The 19,714-nt window shown below is 37.0% G+C and overlaps 2 protein-coding genes across 4 annotated transcripts in view; one reads left to right on the top strand and one right to left on the bottom strand.

Moving 5' to 3' along the window:
* PDE6C (phosphodiesterase 6C) overlaps positions 1-2,784 on the bottom strand; it is a 29,663-nt gene extending 26,879 nt beyond the window's left edge. For both annotated transcript variants that reach the window (XM_068399148.1, XM_068399147.1), the window contains exon 1: positions 2,305-2,784. In XM_068399148.1, the coding sequence (XP_068255249.1) occupies positions 2,305-2,784 (480 nt within the window). The remainder of the gene's footprint in view (positions 1-2,304) is intronic.
* Positions 2,785-11,851: 9,067 nt separating this feature from the next.
* RBP4 (retinol binding protein 4) lies at positions 11,852-19,170 on the top strand. 2 transcript variants are annotated; one of them, XM_068399426.1, is made up of 6 exons: positions 11,852-11,884; positions 12,058-12,193; positions 12,838-12,974; positions 13,134-13,240; positions 14,882-15,094; positions 18,965-19,170. In XM_068399426.1, exons 2-6 carry the CDS (start codon positions 12,065-12,067, stop codon positions 18,976-18,978), a joined length of 600 nt encoding a protein of 199 aa, XP_068255527.1. In that variant the 5' UTR covers positions 11,852-11,884; positions 12,058-12,064; the 3' UTR covers positions 18,979-19,170. The 2 variants fall into 2 exon arrangements, with proteins under 2 accessions (XP_068255527.1, XP_068255528.1); XM_068399427.1 differs by having other exon boundaries at positions 11,866-11,921.
* The last annotated feature ends 544 nt before the right edge of the window (positions 19,171-19,714 follow it).

Genomic DNA, 19,714 nt, shown 5'->3' on the forward strand with positions numbered 1-19,714 from the left:
TAAGACTTAAAACCCATTATGCTATTTGGACATGGATTGTGTCAATAGAAAGTGGGTAGATGTGACATCTTTGAAGTACTATAGCCATCTAGAATTATTCATTGTGCATTTTGTATTCTAACAAGACAGTAGGGGCAAAATTCCTCTCTGGCTTATATCTGCTTGTCATTTTTTGCTCAGGATTTGGGTAGCAGACAATCTAGTTTGACTGAAGTGCATACAAAGTGATCTGAAAAATAATTATCCTTTCAAAAACATGATAAAGGCTTCAGTGGCTGCCTATTTCTGCTGCCATGGACTAATTATATTCCTTAAATGTTACCGACTAAAGCTGCAGTTCTGGGTTCTTTACGGAGATAAAGATTCTGATGACATTAGTGGGATCTTTGCCTGTGTGAGGAGTGTGGATTTGGACACATTTTACAAACAGAATGGAAATGGTGACAACTTTGAGACCCTCAGCGTTGTTTTTAAATAACAAATGTTGGTCCCAGAGAAGTCACTGGGAGTTTTGCAATCAGCTTATAAAATGACAATGTTTTGATGACATTTAGTTACCAAATGTCAATCAATGGCACAATGGCACCATGGCACTTGCATTTTGAAGTGTGGGCCTAATGGCCTAGACCTCAGTAATCCTAAGAGAGTAAATGGATGCCTAAGTAAAGATTACCTTAGAATGATTCAATAATAGCTGGATAGATATTCAGCCGACATGAATTAATTTATGAGTGCAAAATGTATACCTAGCAGGATTAGGTGGACAGAAAGGTTCTCTTATTTAAGCATATTCAAATTACATTTGTCACAAAATTTTTAACAAATCCTATTGCAAACACAGAAATATTTGAGCAGCCCTGCTGTGGCCACCTCTCACATAATGATATTAAGGAGCAGTGCAGTGTCTGATAGAAGGCACATCTTTCTTGATCCTCCTGATCTTTTCTCATGTAATCAGCCTTATGAATTTAGCAGGATTATCCTCCGGTCTCCCCATGAGGTGGTAAGAGGCAGTAAGTCAGATGCTTCTTGTCAGAACAGCAGCCATTGAAGAAAGCATCTTAGGGGTCAGTTAAAAATCAACTGATTTGTTTTCTCAAATCAGTCATTCTGTTTGCTCCCATGATTCCTACTTACATCTGAGGTGGTTTATTATACATTGGAACGTTCTTTTCACATATATATACATTTTCATTTGCTTCTGAGCTTTAAAAGTAGTCCTTCATTTCTTTATGCCTGCTAACTTTTAACATGATAAAATATATTACCTTTTGTTTACCTCTTGGAAAACATCGATAATTGCAGCGTACAAAGATTTTTATTATTTACATTGAGCTTAGGACACTGAGGTGGTTTCCATTTCTAAAATGGCCCAAAATTTTAAATTGACTTTATAGGAAATACTGAGAAGCCAGACTGTCATATTGTATAATTATCTTAGCACCATTTGATTATGCTGAGCTTTTTCATGTAAGACTAAAAAGAGATGAAGATGTCACCATTTGATAATATAAGGTTAACTATTTGTAAGGAAATTTACAACAATCAAAGCACATTTATGTTTCCCCATGTATTTCAGAGCAGTTTCTAAAGCAGTTCTTATTCATGCATGTTTAATTCCTGTTAGGTCACTCATCATTTTAATTAACATTTGTAATAACCCTTATCAGCACCATAACTGAAGAAGGTGATTTTGTGCAAATTCAACAAGAACTTTAAAAATGTCAGAGCACCTCTGACTCATTAATCTTCTTCTATAGATGGTTCTGAGCAAAAGCCCTGGGTCTGGACACACTCAAAACTGGGAGCCATTTTAAATTTAAAGACAGACTTGAAGCTGAATATATATGTTGACATCATCTTCATCTGGCTTCATTCACCTACTTATAAGGAAGCATCCTCATTACAAAAGCTGCAAATTAATTATATTCAGGGGTGCATGTATGGCAGTACAAAATGATAAGGGAGAACACTTGCAAGCCCATACTGGAAAACAGAATAGGAGCCTGCCTTGTTCAACAGAAACACAAGTATTGATTGATCTCTATTAATCTAATATTCTCCTCCCTTATTATAGTAAATTATGTTACAACTATTGTGCAAGGATACTGGAAATACCTCACTACGCTACGTGATGTAGTTCTACTGGATTTTAAGCAAACTCTGCTGTTGCTTTTCTCATGCTTTTGGTCTGGATTTCTGTCTCTGGGATGTTTTTGAAGCATGACTCTGTACCACAAGCCCTGTGCAGGAAGCTGAGTAAGCAAATGCACAGAAGCCCATTCCCCAAGATAAGTCACTTACCTTTTTCACATCAGGTACATTAAAAAACTTCTTGGTATGAGCAACCCATCCCGCTATCCCGATGTCCAGAGGAAAAACAGTCTCATTGTCTGGATTCACCAAATTCTCCTCAAAGCTGGAAGTTGGAGTGACGTTGAGAAGCCTGGTGGCTACCTCCGGAATACCATTTCGGGAACGACAAACAAACATACTACACCGATCAGCTGCCAGCAGCTGTGCCAGCCTCTGCAGGGCCTTGTGCACTATCTTTTCCATAGTGCCTCCTTCATCCTGGATTTCTGTTAGCAGCTCAAAAAGTATGTTACACTCCTCCAGACAGGACATGTCTTTGAAGCTGACTCCTTCCTTCATATCTCCAGGGCTCACTTTAAAGATACTTCCCAGAACTTCTGCCCTCATTTTTCGGTCGAAATACTCCTTGGCAAACTGGGGGTTGTTCTCCAAGTATTTTTCAACGGCATCTTTATTTACTTCACCCATTTTTGCTGGATTGTTCTTAGGATTTCTTTTAGAACTGCATCACCATCAAAGCACGAGTGGTAGCAAGAAGTCCTAACTTGATACTAGTAAGAAAACGGTACTTTGTACATATTGTGTAGCTCACAGGCATAGTACATTCACCTTCCTCTGTGGCTTCCAAGCCTTCTGAAACTCTTGAGATATGACAGAAGGCACTGGCTTAGCATCTTCTTAGTGTGAGATCTTGGAGACCGCTAATTAAAGAGATGTCAGGATACTAAACCCCTGAGCACTCTTGGCTCATAAATCCTAAGGGAATCATTTTAGCATTTTAAACTAACCAATTAATTCTTAGACCTTATAAAATTGTCTGATGTGTAGGTATGTATACCTGTATGTTATCTCCTTCGTTCACAGTATATATATTGTACTATACACACAAAAGTTTCTATTGAAACTTAATATGAGGAATTCCACTTGCATACTTAGCCCACATTATACATGTGCACAGACGTACACACCTGTATTTGTGAGAGGTACTTACCGGGAGGAAGACAGAATGTCACAGAGAAAATTTTAAAATTGCAAAATTTAGTTTTCCTCAAAATAGGAGATGATCAAAATTGGATTACTAAAAGTAAATAATTATGAAGTTTTACATGCATAAAATGGGTGAAGTCCTAAAGACTTTACAAAAGTCTGAGCTTGCTCGCTCGAGTGATTTACTCAGGTGAAGATGGAGTAAAATAATTAGAATTTGACTCAGCACAGCCAGATATGACTTATATATAACTTTTTTCAAAAATAGTCTAAAGGAAAGACTAAAATCAGAAAATGGCTTGAATTCAAATTGAGTTCAGGAGACAGTAAAATTTTTACTCCATAAGCATAAATAACTGGACAGGGTCCTGCAAGTAATGTAGTTTCTTCTATGCCTTCTTCAGAAAAAGTGGGAGATCTCTGCTCTCTTAAATAGCAGAAAAATTGTAATAACTGCCAGATAGTGGGCAAAGAGGAAATCTTGAGTCTGGTTGTAGCTTTATAACATGGTTGAAGTTTCCTACCATCAGAAGTTCAGCATTACTCACACAAATGGAAAAGGAATGATGAAAACTGTGTTGAATTTTAGGAGCAAACACCCCAGGGCTACGTGAGTGAAAAGGCTGAGTTTAAGTTGAGTGCCAACTATGACAGCAAATTATCTGTGTTCATTGAAACAGATCCGAATTTCGGCACCGTAGAAGGGCTGCAATACAATTGATCTTATTTTTATTTTTGGCATCCACATTGATCAGAGAGCAGAAAGAGATTCTTGGTATAAGGAAAATAGACCATATACCCTTTGGCAATTCTTAATTTGAAAAGAGTAATTGTCAAAGTACAACTCTGTCTGCCAGAGGCCACAGTGTGTCAACATCGATTTTTATCAACAGATCTAAAAGAATCAACATGGGCAACTGACACTGATCCTCTCATGCACAAAGAACAGGTCAGTGATTGGTCTGTAATGGCATGTAGCTCAGTACATTTGTTTTCCCTCTGACTGTGATATGAAATGCTGTGTAAGACACCAATTTTTGCCAGACTGCAGTTGCCATAAAGATTTAAAAACACATATGAAAATCAGCACAATATGGACACGTTCTGGTCTGGCCCCTTTTCTCTGGCTGGGTTGGTTACCCCTAGCAGCCTGGGGGGCAGCACAGGACCCTCACTGGTGGGTGTATGAAGTTGCAGCGTCTTCTTTACAGGTGTAAACTGGTGGTACTAACTTTGTGGCAGGACTGCGCAACTGCAGCACAGCAAGATGTTCTCACCACTGTATGCATATACAGGTCACAAGAAAACAGCAGAAGAAATGCATGTATATCTTAGTCTTTGAATATTTTTTTCATAATTTGATCAAAACAATAGAGACTTGAAAATAATTTTATATGTATTTACACATAGAGTTAAATTATTTCTCTTCTTCTGTCATCTTCCAAATTTGTATCTCAATACTCTTCATGCTGCTCTTTAAAAAAGAGGATGTTGAAGAGATTCAATGAAATTGTGTGAAGGAATAGTAACATTTTTTGCATTACTTGTTCCGTCATTTTTTCTTACTGACTTTGGAACATTCTACATAGTAGTCTCTTTGAAGTAGAAAGGGTCTATACAGGATCTGTCTCATGCCCAGCTAAAACATTCTAGAAAATTATCTTCTGTATAACATTTACATATTCATCTTTATCACATGTGAGAAAAAAGCTTTACAAACTTTAGTTGTTCTTTATATTGTGATTAAATTAATTCCATTAAATAGAGCAGCCTGTCATTCTCTGGAGGGAGAGTAAGTGCAGAGAGGCAACGTGATGGAGTTACACAGTTTTCTTTGGGGGTGGGGGGGTTGGTGGGTTAATGTTTTTGTAAGCTAACAATTTTATTATCACATGTGCCCATTTTTTTCAGTATGCAAGACCATCTAAAATGCTTATCATGGTTCCACCAAATCTCCCTTAATGCCCAGCTGTTTTTACAAGTGATAAATTACACTATTTGTACTTTGACATAACAAATAAAGATCATATTTTAATTAGGCATTACTGTAAGGTGATAAATCTTTCTTTGTAACAAAATTTTTCAGATGTAGCTACAATAATTCTTAAATCATCAAACAATTCTCTTTTTTTTCTTAATTTAGATTCACTCTTTCAATTGCACTCTTGCTCTGTAAACTGTTTGTGAAATGACATGGAAAGAAGTATCAGAAACCAACAGAAGTTCTTGATGAAGTTTATGTTTGGAAGACAGTTAAGTTGGCTTTTTTCAATAATTGCTATATTTGTCGTGTCATGTTTCATCGTGAACTCTATGTACATATTGATTAACCATGAATAATTAAGGCAAACAAGAAGTTTAAGTGATTTGATAGAAATTAAAATGTACTTTGGTGCATTTATGGAAGTCCTCATTTTAGAGTTAGGAAAATACAATGTATTTGTATTGATGCTTTTATGTTTTTCTCATATTAGTATTTTAATGAATTTTGTAAATTAAACGACTTAAACATTTCGGAGCACTAGCAGTGTAATACCCATTTGTATCTAGGTTTATTATAAGAAACTATAACCAAAATTTATTTCACATTTCTGGCACTTTCAAACATGATTTTGCTATCATCTTTCCTAGCAATTTTTTAATAAGATCACCTATTAAGAAAATACGTTTTAATGTAGGATCTGCATGGAGGTTTAACATTGGAAACTAACATCGCACAGTCATTTTCACTGCACTTTTAATGGCAAAAATAATATGCATTTGGCTTTGATTCTTTTCCACGCTGAGGTGGTTTGATTTAAAAACATGATGAGCAGGGTGCTATATTTTTCAAGTTGTTTTAATTTCAGAGAATATCAGAAATATGTGTGCGTTGTGATTTTAATACATATGTTGTCATTTGCCTTTGACATTCATAGTTACTACAGAAATCAAACTATTTATGGAGTAGTTCTTAGTAGTAGACCATTCCTGAGCCCTTGTGATACATGGAAACTCCTAAGAAGGATAACTGACAGATGTGGTTATTTAAATAGATTCAAGCAGCATGTAAATGTCAAAGGTATTTATAAGGTTTCCCCGTTCAGCTCAGTGTTTGTGTCTGAGCATCTCTCTCCATCTTGATAGCAGTTAATGTGGTTCATTCAGTTAAGATTTTATGAAGAAACACAGGTCAAATGTGTTTATTTCAATTGCATGGCTTTTGATGTGGATAGTTTTGTGGCCACTGTCTGGACATTGGAGATTTGTATGTATAATCCAAGAAATTAATATTCAGAAATATTTTTTCTAAATTATTAGGTTGTGAGAATGGATTCTGTAGGTATTTACAACAGGTGTTGTGTGCCCCTAACACAGCCAGTTTTTGGCACTGAAATTTTTGGTATGTTTTGGGGACCTTTATAAACAACCTCTACTTTTATGTTTCTTTTAAACTAATTTTTTGTCCCTTTTCTTACAAAAGTAGTCTTAAAAGTGCAAACACTGAGGATAGTAAGTTAGCTGCTTTTTCCATATGGCTGCAAATTTTCATGGTCCCTTAAAACTAGCAATGATTAGCTCTGGGGGTTCATGAAATAAGTAGTCAACAGAGATTTTAGCTTCTAGGGGAGAGTTCCTGAAGTAAATGGCCAGTCTAGCATGAAGGGGTTAACCTGGGTTGCCAGATGCACTGTAGCTTTGACCACGAGCATGGATTTCTTAGTAGCTTGGCATTAATTTTGGTATACGGACTGAGCAAAGGACCGCAGCCTTTTACTCTCATCTCTCACATTTACTCCCTGGTGATCTTAGGTTACCTGACCATTTTTTATTACTGAGAATATTACTGAGCAACACCGAGAACGGTCTGACTCTCTCTTCTTCATACCCTTGGTAAGATCCCCCTGAGCCCTTTTCAGGCTGAACAGTCCCAGCTCTCTCAGCCTCTCCTTTTGTCAGATTCTCTTATTGCTCAGTGATCTTCATGGCTTTTTGCTGGACTAGCTCCAGTATGTCTGTGTCTTTCATCATTCATGCTTCAAAGCTCTCCTCACCAGGCTGGCCAGCCTGTTGGCAAACTTTACATCTTTGTTTCAAGTTGTTTCCATTTTAGTGATACATCTAGAAAAACATTTCAGTTCAGAATCACAATCCTCACAAAGGTTTCTAAAGGGAATGAAGGTACCATTTTAAACTAGTTTTTTTTGAATACTGTTTATAAAGAGTTCAATGTAAATTTAGTTCTGAAGCAGAATGTCATTAAATTGCAAAAACAGGTAGCACACAGGCTGGCATGGTGCAAAGGCCAATCTTTTCAATTGCATTCTGTCCTTGACCTCTGTACTCAGAGTGCCACCAAGGGGAACAGTTGTGATGGTGACAGTGTACGTAGATGGCCCTTACAAAGTACACAGAGCTCCTTGGCTCAGCTCATGCCATTTGTTTTTGCTTGTTAATATGAGTCTGGTTCCACAGGACAGTGGCTGCACTTGGATGCACTGCTCTGTGCACACAGCAGTCATTCATTCCCCTGCAAAATCTGCCTCTAAGAGTTTAATGGATACCCATCTTTGTATATGGCACTCTATAAAGAAATAACTGTAAGAAGACAGCAAAAAGTCTTTCAATGTTCATGCATTCTGGCTGGAAACGGATGCTCCATTCCAGTTCTTTGAGCCAGCTTTCTCCTAAGAGCTAGACTTACTCTTGTGACCACAAATAAAATTCTAGTTCTTTTAATACTTAAAGCTTCAATGCTACAGTGTTAAAAATATTTTAAATATTAATTTGACTCTTGTCTTCCTTTTTATTATAAAGTAATAAATGAAACTAAAATAACTCCTACAATGAAAGTTTTTTCTGCCATTTCCTTTGAAAATCTGACCTTTTCTGTGTATTTTCTGTTGTTATTCCTAATGGAAAATATTGCAGAATTTTATAGGCTGTTAATGTAAAAAATATTTCACTTACAGAACCACTGCCATATGTTAGCCCCTTTTTTGGCCTCTTGGCAAAATTCAAAGGTAGAAGACTTTTTTCCCCCTTCAATTAAATACAGTTCCAAGAAATACATGCTGACTTTAAAAAACTTTCTATAATATTCAAAATATGCTGCCAGCTTCAAGCATCTGAATGGGAAGTCATATATGAAATTTATCAAGCTTGGTGTTGAACTTAGCACAAGTTTTGTAAATGTATGCTTTACATTAGAGGTTATTTGCATGTGTATGTGTTACCAACATTTTAATTATTATTGATAATTAATTGATAATATTTTAATTATTATCAATATTTTAATAATTCTTTTAAATTTAATTGTTTGAGCTTTCCCAGAACCTGACAATCATTTGTTGCCATTGACTTGATCAATGGGATTGGCTTGATCGTGGCAAAATTGACTTGATCAATGGCATCACATCGCTCTCAGAATCAATTGAAATCCTAGCCCAAATTCTGTTCCTTTCTGTTTGCATGAGAAGTACAAATCTGCAACGAGTGTATCCAGGTTCCAAAGATCTGGATGAGGATCACACACTGGCATCGTTTCTCAACCAAATCCATAGCCCAGGTCAATCCAAATGATGATTAACTGAGGCAAAGTTTACACTGTTTATGAGTTTACATGGTTGTGCTGGCATAGCTACATCTGTTAGGATTGAGAAGAAATTCACACTTGAATTGCCATAACGATGCTAGGCTGCCAGCAACCTTCTATCCCTCCTCCAATACACTCCCGATCTAGATGTAACTGACTTAACAGAGGAGCTTTTTTGCCCAAAAATCTTGTATCATTGAACCAAAGAAGTGTTTTAGCCGCATCCATGAAAGGACTTCATTAATGTAAACTCTGTCTCAGGTAGGCAGAGTTGGAAGTACAACTAAATTAGAAGCGGCATAGAGCCAAACTTTTACTACGTAACTTTCAAATTGTACTGACTTGCCCACGTCCTCTTCTGCAGTTGTTGAAATCTGACTGGGAAATACTGGTGTGACTTCACTGTAGTTGCACTCCCACAAATCCACAACGATAACAGTTCAAAAGAAAAGTTTTCTCGGGCATTGCCTAGATTTTGTAGAGATCTCAGACTTGAGGAGCTGAATGAATTAAAAGTCATAATTACTAAGTCTCTGCCAGGCACCTCCACCAGATACGAGTTGCCAAACATTGCAGAGATCAGTGGAGGCACACAATTAAAGAAATGCTGTGACATGGCTAATACAAAATTACATGTTTCTGATTTATTTTTGTTGATGACCTCAGATTAATTTAAGAGACTGTAATGGCTCCTGCACATATTTAGAACTGGTCTTATTAAAAATTATTAACAGAAGTAAATTTTTGATTTAGTGAAACCTGGATTGGTCTCCTGTCCGTAAAACTGCTGAGGACAACACGCAGTAAGTATAACGGGACTACTGACCTACGTTTTCAGAGGTGGTCAAATCTCATCGGGTTTTGATTCATTTGGATGAATGACTGTAGACTCCTTTGAAAACATCTGCCATGGAATTTTCATGCATAAATATGTTATTGACAAAATTTTATAGGAATAGGTTTGTTCCTGAAATAACCTCTCTGGGAATATAAAGCAGTATACAGATTTTTGAAGAGGACAAACTTAGGAGAAATAATAATATTTCACAAATTGGCAGAGAATAAAGAAATAATTGTTTTCTTTGGTATTAAATAAAATAATAGATTTAAAGGTTATAAATTAAGCTATAATCCCTCTTCTTACTATTAGTCACGTGAGACACTGAACATTAAGAAAATCCAAGTTGATTTGATCTTGTATGATGAATTAATATATTAGGAGCAATGAGTATTTTGTAGAAGTTTTGTAAAAATGCACATACAACTGGCATCACCATTGCCAGGAGCTGGAGCAAGGTTCTAAAAGCCACAAGAGAGATACAGATTGCTGTTTCTCTTCAGCCTCTGTGGGAATTAGCAAACTTGAAAATCTGTTTAAAAATTAAAATGTTGGCTTATTGAAAGACTACCATTGAAAGTTTCAGGACAATTAATATGCATCAACCTTCCTGGTTACCTGTGTTAAATATGTTCTTTACTCCAAATGCAAGCTTAATATTAAACATAATGGTATTTTTAGTGTCTGATGTTATCCAGGGAATCAAAGGCTTCAGAGCAGACTTGGAACAGCCCTGGGCATTTGTTGTTTGAGAAAGTGAACAAAAATATACTCTATATGCAAAAAGGCTCCAACACAAAGCAGAAGAGAAAGAATAACAGATAAATCAAACAGACTGTGCCACTGTTTGCATTACATAAGAAAAAAATTGTGAAGGGCAGCAACAGTAAAAAGTTTAATATTTTTATGAATATATGAATGGAATAGAAGGCTGATGTAAATTTCTGGGAAAGGCCATAAATTGTTTTAATTCTGTACAGCAACTATTATTGAAGGATTTTTTTTATACTACATCGGTATCTCCATATTTAAATTATATTTTTGATAAAATTCTTAAAGTAATGAACACAGACCTTTCAACTAACAAGCTTCTGCCTTTATTCTTTTAAAATTGGGAGCTGAAAAAAGTATGTGAATTAGTACTCTTGGTAACAATCATTCCTATCCTGCTCTGGTTACATATCTAGAAAATAATTAACAGGTTTTCTCTAATGCTTCCTAAAGATGTTGAAACTATAGAGCAAATATTGACTGAGAGGCAGCAAAACTTGCCTGAGCAGGAGAAAACAATAATAGTTTATATAACTGAAAACTGTTTGCCAAAAACAGAATAGAAATTCTGGAAGCTCTGGTTCAAAATTGATGTCAAAAGGGCCAGATGTGGTGCATACATGCACTCAGGTATTTGCAGGCCACACATATGTCCTGCCACCTTTGCAGTACCACACAAAAGTGTTCTTTTGCCTTCCTGAAGATTTGCAAGGCCCCAGTTCCTGTCCCTGAGAGCTGATCATGAGATGGTTTAGCACCCAAGCCAGCCTTTGGGAAGCAAGAGGGAACTAGTCATGAGGACCTGAAGAGGTTCTGGCATGACCAGGTTCTGGCTTGACCAGGTTCTGGCTTTCAGAAACATTAGCAGAAACTTGCAAGTATGATATTTGCCACTGTTTATCAGGGGAAGAGAGGAAAGGAATTTGGGAAGGAGTCTGCACCTTGTAACTGGGTTGAGCACATTGGGTAAGAAGGACTTTGGACTGCAGTGTGTAAAATTGCAGAGGTGGTGGTGGAAGCTTTCTCCCCCATGCAAAGATGGGGTGCCTCTCTTTTCCTTTGTTCTCCCCACACATGTGCACACTCCTTCCCCCAGATGTGAGCTCTGCCTTTGGGTTAGGAAAACCAGAGAGGCATTTGCTCCTAGCTCCTGCTTGGCTACAGGTCAGGGTCAAAGACCACCTGAGCCCATGGGTGTTATGCAAGAGGCTGTTGTGAAGGGGCCCCAGCCTGCAGCATGCATCACCCTGCCCCTCCCTACTCCTCCTCCAACGCTGGCTTTGTACCTCAGGGGGTTGCGAAAGCCCCAGGACTACATAAAGCATTCCCTGTCTGGGCGCCCCACCACTGCCATTAACGCTTGGGCTCTCAAGAGGCTACAGGGATCAGCACTGTCTGTAAGGGACCCTGCTGTGTTGGGGCGGGGACAACCAGGTGCCTTGCCTGTGCATGCATCAGGGAAAGCTGCACGATGCCCTGGGGACCTGTCAGGGCAGCCTTCCTCCCTTCCTCACTTGTGTGACTGAGCCTGTTTCTGATGCTATTCTCTGTCTTTTTGCTGTTGCTGCAGGGACGGGATGGCCCATATGGAGGGAGCTCTGCCCTGGCTTCTGCTGCTGGCACTGGCCTTGCTGGGCAGCAGTATGGCGGAGCGGGACTGCCGAGTAAGCAGCTTCAAAGTCAAGGAGAACTTCGACAAGACCAGGGTAAATCTTTTCTCTCCTGGATCTGTGATGTCTTGCCTAGCTCCTCTTCCCAGGCTACAAAATCTGGCATTCAGTAGCACCAGTGTGTTCACATTTTAACTCAAAGTCACAGACTGCAATACTGAGAAACAGCAGAAATGTGTGATGTTGCCCACACCTCCACAGATGCTGGATCCTGTTGTATCTGATAAAGGAATACTGCAGCAACTGAGGTTTAGCAGGCTGGTCTCAAACTGTGTGTTCTAAACAAAAGGAGTGTAGTGACTTAGTTGTTTCTATGAAAAAATAATACTCTGGTGTTTTCAGACATCATTGCAAGGAAAAAGCATTTATACACAGATCTGTCAAGATCTGCCAGTTGTTATCCTTTTCCTACCAAATTTTGTATTCTAAATACTAGAGAATTGCAGATATAAATAAGATACCAAAAAATGTCAGTTCTTTCACAAACCCTGGCTGCACTAGGATGTGTTGGTGGGTTTACGCAGTTGGAACAGCTAGATTTGTTTCTTAGGTACAACTTTGAGGCACGTGTCAAAGATCTGCATGTCCTCCCCTCTGTCACCTCTCGTAGTTTGTAATGTCTGTTTGTAATGTTTTCCATACTTCTAGGTCTAACCGCAGCCTTTCTTATTTCCTTGCAGTACAGTGGCACCTGGTATGCCATGGCAAAAAAAGATCCTGAGGGGCTGTTTCTGCAGGACAATGTGGTAGCCCAGTTCACCGTAGATGAGAATGGACAAATGAGTGCCACTGCAAAGGGCAGAGTCAGACTCTTCAAGTAAGTTGTTTGCAACCTTCCTCTTGTTCCATTTCACTAAGCTTCTGCTTAGCTTACTGGTGCTCTAATCCTGCTGGCTGTCCCTGTGCTAGTCACACAGCTACACCAAATCTGTGCTGTTAGGTTTGAATGTGATGTTCCCTTTCTCTCTGGCTACAGTAACTGGGATGTCTGTGCTGACATGATTGGCTCTTTCACTGACACAGAGGATCCTGCCAAGTTCAAGATGAAGTACTGGGGTGTTGCCTCTTTTCTGCAGAAAGGAAGTGAGTACTTAGCTATAGAAGATGTAGAACTACTTGGGAGCCTAGTTATGTTGTATGTCCGTGCTGGGGAAGAAAAAAGGAGTGTTGGATTTCTTAAACACACTTGAAATGCATAATAACTATCATACAGCAAAGCCTTATGTGAACAAGGTAATCACTATTTTTTATATGGAACAACTAGTTGTCTTTCTTAAACAAGTGAAGACCAGGCCTTTGTATAGCTTTGTATTTCTTTTGTTTATTACCCAACAATATAATCTAATTCACTGTTTGGAAAGGAATGAAAGGCAGATGAAGTATTTTAAATCTTCTTTTAGTTCAGAACTCAGTTACCAGATGCATCTATTCTCTACGAAAAGCCTAGCATCAGACTTGGTCAAGCAGGGAAGAGGATTTTGCAACTGTTATTTTGCTTGGTCTTGTGTCTGCAGATGTAGAGATTTATCTGTTTTAAGAAACAACTATGATCCAGTATATATATATTCATATTTTCCTGTCATCTGTCACACCCTATGCAAAATTAGTTTATTGACCCAAGTAGAGATTCAGACACTTGTAGCTCATGACATTTCCATGGATTGTTTCCAAGAGAAGCAGGTGGAATTTGGAAGTGGTTGGAGGTCCATTCTCTCCAAAAACACTGTTACAAAGAATACTTTGGATACCAATTGCTCTTGAATTGTTGCTGAATCTCCTCACAGCATGCTGCTGAATCATGTTTTCATGGATACTTCAGATTGCTGGCTGACCCCAGACTCTACCTTTCTAAAAACTGTGGTCCCCACCCACAGGAGAGATGAGGAGAATAAGATAACAGTGTTGCCTTTACCAGCACAGATATAATGCAAAGGAGAATCTTTTGCCTCAGGAGAGGAAGGTGCAGAGATGACACTTTTTACTGCAAACACCTAGGCTGACTTCTGTTAGCACAGGCTATCTGTGTGACCAGGTATTTATCAGATTACCTAGCTAAATAGTTAAGAATTCTCTGGAATTGTAACTGTGTTTTGAGAAGAGGGTTTATGATAGAGCTTGTAGCAAATACACTTCTAATGCACATGGCAACTGCATCACAATCTTCTTCCTTAAAAATACAATTTAAGTAACATCCCTGGTAGGAAAATAGTTATGGTTTTGAGCAATCTGGAGTATGACTAGCATGACCAAGAGCACATTTAGCTTCTCTATTTATTTTTTTAACTATTTTCTGTCTGAATTATTTTAACCTCTTTTGGTTAAAATAAGAGAACTTTCTTTGTACTTCATGGTAGCTACTGTAATACACGTTTTTTTCTTGTGTTCGTTGCCACATTTTACAATGAGGTTCAGGCATGGATTTACAAGGCATTTATTAGCACTTCACACTGCTCTTGTTCTGTGCCCATGTTACAGAAGAAGCAGTGGTGCAAATCATTTCCTCTTCTCTCCATCACTGTCCCTGATAAATGTGCTTATTTTATTTTTAACACATCCCCCCCCCCAAACATGGAATTAAATACTGGACACAGGAATAAACTAAGAGCTAATCTGTTATCATTTATACCAATCTTCATCATATTATTTTCTTTACAGTTATGGCAGCAATCTCTTTAGATTTAGTAAATTTTAGTTGTGTCCTTTCTTTGCTATGGTTTCTTCCAGATGACGATCACTGGGTAGTGGACACAGATTATGATACGTATGCTCTTCATTACTCCTGTCGCCAACTAAATGAAGATGGCACTTGTGCTGATAGCTATTCCTTTGTGTTCTCCCGGGACCCCAAGGGGATGCCTCCAGAGGCACAGAAAATTGTCAGACAAAGGCAGATAGACCTCTGCTTGGACAGAAAATACAGAGTTATCGTTCATAATGGTAAGGACATTTTTTTTCTGAAGAATTTTATTTCAGGGTTTAATGACTAAAGCACTGGGAGTCTCTTGCTCATTAAATAGCAAATGCCTGAAGTCTTTTACTTAGTGGCTGTAACATTGTCTTTGGAAAACTGGAGCTTGTCGTAAGTTATTTTCAAATTTTACATCCCTTATCTGAAGGAAAGCTAAGGTGTATAGCTTTTTAAGCGGCATATCACATCAGCTGAAACAATAATTAGACGAAGTTATAAAACAATTAAATCAATGTAGTATGAGTAAACATAATAAGGATAAACTTCATAGTTGCTGTAAAGAGCAATTGTGTCTCTTTAATCAGAACTCTTGCCTTTCTCAACAAAATAGTTGTTGAAGGGAATAGAATGTATTTTCAAAAACTTCTTTGAAAAATTCTTCATAAAAGGCTTTAAGGAAAATCAGAAGTCTTCCTTATAGCAGGTTGTTATGCCAACCATTTCACAAAGGGTTGAGGAAGAGGGACATATCCCTCGTACTGGAAGTATGACCCTATCTTGAGTCATATAGTCAGGATGAGCTCGCAACACAGGGAAGGATACAGATTAGCTCACTTGTGCTCAAGTATATTAGAAAAGGCCAAGTGGTAATTTATGCTACTTAAATCAATGATCTAGAGAAAATGTAATATATTTACTGATAAAGATTACACCCAGAGTGGGGAATAGTAAAGAATGAAGAAGACAGATCAGAATATTTAGGACAAATAAAATAGTGGCATACCCATCATTACCCCACCCTTGTGTTCTGGAAGACATCATATATACAGAAGACTTGACTGGTGAATCAGCTGAATGTGAACTCCCAAAATAATGCTGTGGCCAAAAGAGTTAACGTGATTCTTGGAGGCATAAACCAATGATGCAAAAAATGCATTTACAGACTCATATGAGACTGTTGTGCTTGGCATAGGTCTGCTTGCTATGTCATGTTTGATGATAACAATAGCTGGAAAGGGTACCGAGGGTAAATTAGAAGTTTCAGAGAAGAGCAGAGAAAATTATTGGAAGTTTGTAAAATGTGTGCTCTAGTGAGTGCTTCAAAGACCCTGATCTTTTTTTCATCAGAAAGAGGTTAAAGGCTGACCTGAGCAAAGTCTGTGCTTGCCCACACAAGCAACAGGAATTGGATAATAAAGGACTTGCAAACATAGGAATAATAAATTAAAATGGATGGAACTTTAAACTGGACATATTCAGAGCAGAAATAAATAGCCATTTGTTTAACTCCAAAGGTCATTAACCTTTGGAACAGTTTACCAAGAGCTGTTGTATGTTCTTCATCACTGAAATCTGTAAATCAAGATTAAAGGCTTTTCTAAATGACATATTAGAATAAACTGGGATTGACTGAAGGAACTTTTGTGTATTATAAAGAAAGTCAGAATAGATGAGCACAGTCAGCTTTTGTGTCTCTATTCTGTTCATCTGATCTATAAACAGAGAGTAATATATTGCCATGTTGTAAAGTAGGTAATGCTGATAAGAGGGTGCCTGAAAGATCTGCTGAGGTGGGTGGTGTTTAGAATACTGATTAGTGACCTGGAAAAAGGGCCTGACAACAATGAAAATAAAAATTTTGTCTCGAATGAGAATTTGGAGACAACATAAAAGACGTCGAGATTTAAGGCAGTCAAGACTAAGAGACGTCATAAATGCAAATGAAATTTGCTTTTGTGAGTGATGTGTATGATTGCATAAAGGGTAGAAAAGAAACAATGTCAATGTGTACGATTGCATAAAGGGTAGGATAGAAAAGAAACAATGTCATTATATAAATTGATGATACTTTCTTGTTTTGAATGCTGCATTCACTGCTCTTCAAATGAAATACAGCAAGAATAAAAATTTCTGAAGATGAGAGAACAAAATAATAAGATGATTAGGGGTGTTTTTGTATTAAATCTAAGATAAAGTCTAGATATACAGCTGTTGTGCTGTGACTTCGAGAGGTGTGTGTTATGGTGGTTCCTCGCATTTCTGTCAAACCCAGAGAAAGTACTATCCCACTGTAAAATCAGGATATTGGGCTAGTCCAAGTACTGGTCTGATTCAGCATGGTGGAATCTGTGTTTCTATTATTTCTACACTATATGAGGCTTGCAAGGCAACAAATATATTGTCAATCTTTGCAAGAAAGTATAAACAAAAAAGAAAAATTGAATATATTAATTTATTCATAATTTGTGATATAACTTTTTCAAATATCTCAAACTTCTATATAATAGAATGTTGGGGTTTTTTTTCACAGAATATAGAGCCAATAGTGTAATTTAAAAATAAAAGCTCAGAATGTCTTTTGAAAGTTCAGCCTTAAATATTCTTTGGTTTCCTAACCTTAATTTAAAAGTTAATCATGCTGCCTCCAGTTGGTTATAGAAACATCAAATCTACCAAGTTGCGCCAAATGCTGTATTCTTTGTCTGCTGTCCTAATTTATATTCAGATGTTAGGTATTGAATGCAGTGTCTGATTAGACTATGTGAGTTCCATAACATTTGTAAATGAAAAATAGTAGCCTGGGTCCTTAATGCTGTCTGCTTTTTATTGAGGATTATGCCAGAGTTTATTTTTATGAGCCCAGCACCAAAGTATAAATGAAACTCAAAGCCAGCAATTTGCATTTTCCCCTTACTATGATCAGGACCTGTAATTACCACAGTGTTAGTTGATTCTGAATTCTCCAGTATCTTTAAGCCAAAGTTCCTGCAAAGCAAGTACATTTGGGAATGAGAGAATGATTGTGAGCTAAATTGAAAAAAATATTTATTGAAAGGTGTATATCAGAAACTCTTACAAAATTCACTTTACTCCTTATGTGTGGATTGGAAGCCTTGCTACTTTAGTTTTAATTCTGCTATTAAGAGCTACAGAATTAGTAGCAAAAAAAGCCACATCAATTGTCTGTACTGACCTGCATTCAGTTATTATTGTGGTAAAATTCTGACTGACGTTAATAGATGCTGCAAGAATAGGCTTGTATCTGTTTCTAATTGTGCATAGTCTGACTATGTCTTGAAGCTAATTTTTTTCCCAAAGATTTTTCATTAGCTTTTTAAATGAATACTGTTCTCAAATTAAGTTCCCCCAAAAAACTAATAGATGTACAAAACTTACCTTGACAGAAAACAAAATCTAAAATATCTCCTCTTCAAGGCAAAAGAGAAGCCTAGGAAATTACGAGTTTTTTGGTTGTAACTTACATTGCATTTCTGATGGTAGGTTCTTTCCAAATACGGATCAGGCTATGATACACTTAGTCACTCAGAGTAATAGCTCAAGTTGCTTTAAGTTATGCAATGTGAGTGTGGATATCACAGTGGGACTACTTGTAAATACAATGTCATGTTAGTGGAGCTGAAAGTTGAATCTTCTGTTACCATTTACTAGAAGTAAAAATTGTGAATTAGAGAGTGGTGTATTCCTTTAGCTAATTTACTATTGCCGTTAGACGTTTTGGAGGTCAGGAGATTCTTATTTTGTTGAAAGACATTCTTAAATTAAGTTTTAAAAGGCAAATAATTCGAAGCTTGTTAAAGTAAATAAATAACTCTTTCATCACTGATCTATCCAGTACCTTGTTTGCCAAAGTATTAAAATGCTCAGGACAGCTGCAACAGATTGGATGAATTCCTGTTTTGTTCCGAGTTGAAAATTCTTTGGAATTATAAACTGCAGAGGATAATATTGGCATTATCGTTACAAGTAACAGACTGCTGGACTCAAGAGCATTGTAAAGAAATTAGATATTTATGCATTTTAAATTTGGTGAAAGTTTGTATATTTTAATTCTGTCTAGTGTGGTTGAAAAACAAAATTTTGTTTTTTGTGTGTTTCAGGATTTTGCTCTTAAGGAGATCCAAAACTATGGAAAGAAACCATGTAACAGCACCATGGATGTAAAGTTAACACATTGATTGGGTGTTCTCTTGAAAACCTTTTAAACCTTCATTTAGATTCTGAATATATTTATCTGAGCTGTGTAGCTCACCTTGTTAATAAACCAATGAAACATTTTAATAAACTTGGATTACAGGGGACCAAATTGTTTGTATGCGCATCTGTACATATGTAGACATTGGTTTTATTAGTAAACTGTTATCTTAACATACTGTTTTGAATTGGTGACAGATGGCAATAGTTCGAATTTAATCTTTCTTTTTTTAGTGGTTTCAGTTTCTGACTAAAATAGTTTTAATTAAAAAAACTAAAATACATGTATTTGCTTTCTAAAACTTTTAACTTCTTTTCAAATACAATGTCATCTTTTTTCTAGAAAATACTGGAAATTGTTCCCAATAGTATTTTAGAAAGGAGGAAGGAATTTCAGTGACCCTATATGTCATTGATTAACTTTAATATATGACTACTGAAGACATTAAAAATATGCATCTTTTTAAAAGAACTAGTTTACGCAGGACAAGTAAACATTTATTTATTTATTCTTTATTTATAAATTAACAGGCATTATTTCCATATTTTTAATTTGAGATGGGACCAAACTGGTCATTCACTTGGTGATAGTACATGTTTATCATCTTGTTTCCTACACGAAATTGGTTAGTCTGCCCAAACCTATATTCAGGCAG

The sequence above is a fragment of the Nyctibius grandis genome, chromosome 4, assembly GCF_013368605.1.
Source record: "Nyctibius grandis isolate bNycGra1 chromosome 4, bNycGra1.pri, whole genome shotgun sequence".
Lineage (NCBI taxonomy): Eukaryota > Metazoa > Chordata > Aves > Nyctibiiformes > Nyctibiidae > Nyctibius > Nyctibius grandis.